General features: G+C 38.7%; 1 protein-coding gene across 1 annotated transcript; it reads right to left on the minus strand.

The window, feature by feature from the left end:
• Window positions 1–3,645: 3,645 nt before the first annotated feature.
• On the minus strand, window positions 3,646–4,314 carry LOC133073961 (GTP-binding protein 10-like; the record flags this gene model as incomplete). Its single annotated transcript, XM_061167939.1, has 1 exon — window positions 3,646–4,314. A coding segment is annotated over one exon (669 nt), but the record flags the coding sequence as incomplete, so codon positions are not given.
• Between the last annotated feature and the right edge of the window lie 2,050 nt (window positions 4,315–6,364).

Genomic DNA, 6,364 nt, shown 5'->3' on the forward strand with positions numbered 1-6,364 from the left:
AGCAAAAATTCTGTAGCATTCAAAACCACAAAACTCACATGGATGGTGAGAATTTTGCTTGACTACAGTTCAATACTTCTGGCTCCTAGTGGTTATTAGGCAGTTATAAGTTTCATATTCACTCACAACTTCTGAATTCTTATGCACAAAGTTTACTCAGTTCAGTTGTAGCACTGACAAAAGTAGGTGGTGTCAGGTCAGTGGCCAGATTACCAACAGTGATTTATGTGGTGACATTTCCAACAAGACAAGGGTCTGTGTTTCATAAAACTGGGAAGCTTTCTATAACTTAAAATGATTCAGCTGAAGAATGTCCCACTAAGTAAGTCAGAGATGACTGGTGGGGTTATCTTTACAAGTCTAGTGATCCTAGATTATGAAGAATTATGTGCAGTTGACAACATAGTTATCACAGGCAAAAAAAAATAATAACCTACAGAAACAATTCCTAGTTCTGATTGCAATATTCCAGAATATTTCAAATTTTCTCAAACATGATTATAACTTCATTTTCAAAATATTTTCTCAGCAAATATTTTTCACTTTACTTTTTTTACATAGTTATTGACTCTATTCCCCACACTTTACATCTCATACCTGTGGCTCATTTATTTTGCAACTGGAAGTTTGTAACACATACATCTCTCTCACTTATTTCTTTCCTCTCCTGTCCTTCTCCTCTCTGGCATCTACCTGTTTGTTCTCTGTTTCTATTTTATTATGCTTGTTCACTTCTTTGGTTTTTTAGATTCCACATGTAAGTGAAGCCATACAGCAGTTGTCATTCTCTGACTTATTTCACTTAGCATTAATATCCTCTAGTTTCAACCATGTTTTTGCACATGTTAAGGTTCCATTCTTTTCTATAACTGAGTATACATGGCAACTGTGTCATATTTTCTTCATCCATTCATGTATTGATAGGCACTTAGACTGCCTGCATGTCTTGACCATTGTAATACTACTGCAATGAATATAGGAGTGCTTTCATTTTCTACTGATAATACCCAAGAGTGGAACTGCTAAATCATATGGTAGTTCTCTTTTTAATTTTTTGAGGGTTCTCCATACTTTTTTCCATAGAGGCTGCACAGTTTACATTCCTACCAACAGAGCACAAGAGTTCCCTTTTCTCTGCATCCTTGCCAATATTTGTTATTTGTTATCTTTTTTATCATAGCTATTCTGACAAGTGTGAGGTGGTATCTCATTTTTGTTTTGATTTGCGTTTGTCTGATGATTAGTGATGTTGAGCATCTTTTCCTGTTGGCCATCTGTATGTCTTCTTTGGAATAAAATGTTTAATTAGATCCTCTGCCCATTTTTTAATCAAGTTATTTCTTTTCAATATTGAGTTGTGTGAGTTCTTTGTATATTTTGCATATATCCATACTGATAAAAATGAATATGTGAGTAATTAAATAAAAAGGAGAGAAGCAATAGCTCTTCAATACAGGAGAATTCCAATTCATAAATGGAGAAGAAATAATGGAAACAGAAAATCACCTTTTGGCAAACAACCACTGGAATAATTGCTACAGGCAAAAATCCTCAATGTCTGCTAAAATTAAAGTGGAAATATGATAAGAAACAGGGTATTTTTCCCAGTCTGAAAGTCAATTTACAGTGGAGAACTCTAGTGGGCCTCATTAACCAAGTGATCAAAATTAACATCACAGGAATGAGACAGCAGCATGTTGGCTGCAGTCCACTGATAAAGGCACAGGCTCATTCTGTTCGTCTTGCCCCAAAGAGAAAACATCAGACAAACTCAACGAGAGACGACACCCACAATAACTCTACTGTACTTGTCAAAAGTCACGGTTATGAGGGAAGACTGAGGAATGGTCAGAGAAGGCAGACTGAAAGCAATGCGGGATCCCAGGACAAAGAGAGAGCACTTGTGGGAAGAATGGTGACATTTGAATAGAGATCTTTAGTTAACAGTTAATACCCATGTTAACTTCATGGTTTCAATTACTTATACCACGGTCATGCAAATATGTTAACATTAGGAGACAAAGAGGGGCAAGGGGTATATGGACATTTGTTCAACTACATTTTTAAAAGTCTAAAAATATAGACTTTTAACTGTAAGTCTAACGTTAACTCAAAAATAAAAGTTAAAAATATGTCAATGTCGTAAAAAAACAGATTGGAGGAGACTGAGAAGACATGTCAGCTTAATGTTTCTTATCTTGATTGTGGTGATGGTTGCATAGGTGCATACACATTAAAACATCAGACTGCATCCTTTAAATAGTTTATTGTATTGGGTTTTTTGTTTGTTTGTTTTGTTTGGCCTCGTGTGTGGCATGCAGAATCTTAGTTCCCCAACAAGGGATTGAATCCATGCCCCCTACAAGGGGAATGTAGAGTCTTAACCACTGGACTGCCAGGGACATCCCTATTCTATGTTAACTATAAAACAATAAAAATCTGAAAAAAAGATGAAGGAAATAGCTGGAGGCAATGCACAATTCATAATGAAAGACAGAATGAGTGATTTCATGAACTGTGTGTTTACCTCCCATGTGTACTAGAAGAATAAATTTGAGACCTGGGCCTGCCCAAGCTGAGCATTTCATCCTCTGCCCCTTAGAATCAGACTCATCAGTTCAAGTACAAGCCCATGAACCAAGTCAGTTCAATCAGAATCCCCACCCCCAGGAGGATTCTTGTGCCAGAGTTATAAGAAAAAAATCCCACCATCCCCCACCATTGGCATGATACAGTCTTTTTTTTTTTTTTTTCCTGCTGATTATCAGTGATCTTTATTATCAGTGAATATGTTCAAATTCAGGAGTTTGAGGTTTTTCAAAAAAAAGAGAACTATTACAAATTTAGGAGAACCAGGTAATGACAAACTCAAAAACAAACAAATAAAACCTAGTTGCTCGTAAGGAATCCTTTTTTATAACCTTAAAAATTATCTCACTAGAGACATACATATAGAATACTATAAGATGTTATTACAGGTGGATGACCATAATATTATAAACTGTCATTTTTAACTCTCGGTTATTTTTTTATCTGTTGATAAACTTAACTACAAAACATCTTTAAAAATATGGTTCTTGAATGATGGTATATACAGCAGGTTAGTAACAACCAACATTCTAAAAAATGTTTGTCAAAGAGCTTTCAAATGAACACAATTTCAGTATTACTTTTAATACATTTAAGTTATATCCATTCTAGGACTCAAAACAGCATTCTTTGATGGTGGCTCACTATAAGATACTGTATTGGAAATATGTAGATTAAGCAACTGTTTCTTATGATATGCATCATTTTCCTGGTTGGCATGTTCATCCAGAGATTTCCTTATACAGTTCTTTAGTTCATCAATTCCTTCTCCAGTAATTGCAGAGACAGGGATGATTTGTTGGAATTCCACAGTCCTCTCTGGAATCATGCTTTTTTCAAATAAATGCAAAAATTCTTTAGGATTCTGGAGTTGGTTCATCAGTACATGGAATTTATCCTGTGCATCTGGCAAGTCCATTTTATTTACTGCTAGGAGTGCAGGTTTTGTCTGAAGTTCCTCTTTGTACAACTCTAACTCCTGTGTTCCCCATCCCGATCCCCACTCCCTGGTAATGTCTTTCTATACTTTATAGGCCTGGGTATTCTAGGGCCCATTCACACCTCTGAAATCAGTAAGTGATTTTGTGCTTTTGAAAGCAGTATTATGGTTTCAAAAGCAGTTCTGTAATGAGTTTGGGAAGAAAGCTGAAATCCAGAAATATCAACAACAAAAAGCAGTTGTTTAGTTCTTTCTATATGCTTGAGGAATTTGTGGCCCATTCCTTTGTTCATATGTGCTCCTTCTATTAAACCAGGAAGATCAGCTACAGATATCTGTTTGAAATCACTATACATAATTTTTCCAAGTTCAGGCTTTATTGTTGTAAATGCATAATCTGCAATTGCAGGTTTTGCATGAGAAATCTTACTTAGCAAAGAGGATTTTCCAGCATTTGGGAATCCCACCAGGCCTATGTCAGCTATAAGTTTCAGATCAAGGTGAATTACTCGCTTCTGGCCTTTCAATGGTAAGAAATTTGTAAGTAATTTACCACCAAGACCTCCTTCAGCTACCAAAATTCTGTCTTTCTCTTTATTGAGTTCTCCTATAACTTTACCATTTTCATCAGTCACTGAAACACCCACAGGTACAGGAATTTCACAGTCTTTTCCTTTGGAGCCTTTCAGTGCACTAACTCTTTCTGTACAACACGCAACTGCCGCGCACCATGCCTGCGAAGGATGATAGAGTCTTGAGGTGCCTCTATTGGAGCCTCCATGAGAATGAAATCACTATAGAAGAAAGCAGAATGGGAAGAGAGAATGAATGACATTATTTTAATTTTTGGATCCAGTGTTCCTGAACTGCATTTGTATGTCAGTCAGTTATAAAAACCATCAGTTCACTTCCCACCCACCCCCGACCCCCCAAGTTCCTGTCACTTACAACCAAATGAGTCCTGACCACAAAATAACTCTAAAATCAGTGTGGTAACAAATGTCATAATAACCCTCCTTATCCTTGAATACCAACAGTGTCCAAAACACAGTTTGAGAAACTAGAACTCTTTAAAGAAGACGGCTAACCCATGATTATTACAATGCAGTTAAGAATTCCACAAACAATTCATTGGGCATTATCAGATCCTGGGCCCTGAACTAGATGCTGACTAATGAACGGAACAGTCAACTCCTACCTTCTTCCAGTCATCCAGAGTTGAATATCTACAGCCAGCCTTCCTCTAAGTCCTAAAGAACTTAAAGAGAACTAGAATTCAGAATCGTATCGTGTAGTGAGTTTTCCCTTTGTTCTAACTCTAGCACCTCACCCCTGTGTTTAGGCCCACATGCGTGTTCCTGTCTTTTTTTTACCCTGAAGCCCTGGCTTGATAACACATAAGGGTTCCAGTTCCGCAGAGAAGTTCTGTTTTCTACGCTGCTGACGCCCTTGAGCTTCCGTCCTGGGGCAACTCAACTTGCTACTCAGCTTCCAGGCCCCAACGCCCTGCCTGCCTGGATCTGCATCTACTGCCTATTAGCAGTCTCACTGCTGTGACACCCAGATGGGACTCTAAATAAATTAGCAATTATTTTGGTTGCACATAAAGAGAAAACCAGCTCCCAAGTAAGGACGAACAAGAGTTAGATGAATAAAGGTTTCATTTTCTCACAGAACAAGAAATCTGAGGTGAGTGGTCCTCCCCTGTTCGTTCACCAGCTCAGTGATAGCAGGACCTGCTCTCTGCAGTCCCCTCAGCTTCTCCCCTGGGCAGCAAGGTGCCTCAGGCTCCAGACATAAAGTCTCCCTGCCTTTTAGAAAGGAAGAAGAGAGGAAAGGAGGTACCAGCCACAGCTGCCCCTTTCATCAGGAAAGGATAGCTCTTCCAGCAACTCCTTGGCATTCTTCTTAGCCAGAATGACATCAAGGGGGCTGGGATGGGCCCTAATAGCCCTGCGAGAATTGCTTTTTTAAAAAATATATATGCAAAAATAAATCCTATAAAGGCAATGAAGTACCAGTGATTCTTGAAAGAAGGCTGTTTATTCTATGAATGAGACATCATCTGGACTTTTGATAAAGAAACTAAATATGTAATGAGGGTCTTCCCTGTTGTTAAGTGGTTAAGATTCTGCACTCCCAATGCAGGGGGCCCGGAGTTTGATCCCTGGTCAGGGAACTAGACTCCACATGCCATAACCAAGAGTTTGCAAGGTGCAATCAAGATAGAAGATCCTGCATGCTGCAACTAAGAGCCAGTGCAGACAAATAAAGAAAGAAAGACAAATATTTTAAAAATAAACACGTAATGAAACAAATGTTGTTACTTATAATAAAACTGAAGAGGTCAATTTGAAGGATGTGGAAATACAAAGACCAAAGTCAGCATTTGTCCCTGCTTGAACTGGATTTGTATGCTGTTAACTGCCTGATGTCACAACTATGTTGATGGTTCTGTGTGTTTGTGTGTGTGTGTTAGTTGCTCAGTCGTGTCCGACTCTTTGTGACCCCACAGACTGTAGCCCACCAGGCTTCTCTGTCCACGGAATTCTCCAGGCAAGAATACTGGAGTGGATTGCCATTCATGTCTCCAGAGGAACTTCCCAACCCAGGGATCGAACCCTGGTCTCCTGCATTGCAGACAGATTCTTTACTGTTTGAGCTACAGTTGACAGTTTTGAGCGTTACTAAAATGGCTGTCTTTGTTATCAGGTTACCAGTGTCTTTGTTACCTGTGACAGGATGAGAAGATGTCCGTGTATGGGCTTTGGAGTGAAACAAAGGCCAGAAGGGCAGTCTGTGTGCCCACATGGCTGCATTCGTCACAGGTTTCTG

Source organism: Dama dama, chromosome 19 (assembly GCF_033118175.1).
Source record: "Dama dama isolate Ldn47 chromosome 19, ASM3311817v1, whole genome shotgun sequence".
Classification (NCBI taxonomy): domain Eukaryota; kingdom Metazoa; phylum Chordata; class Mammalia; order Artiodactyla; family Cervidae; genus Dama; species Dama dama.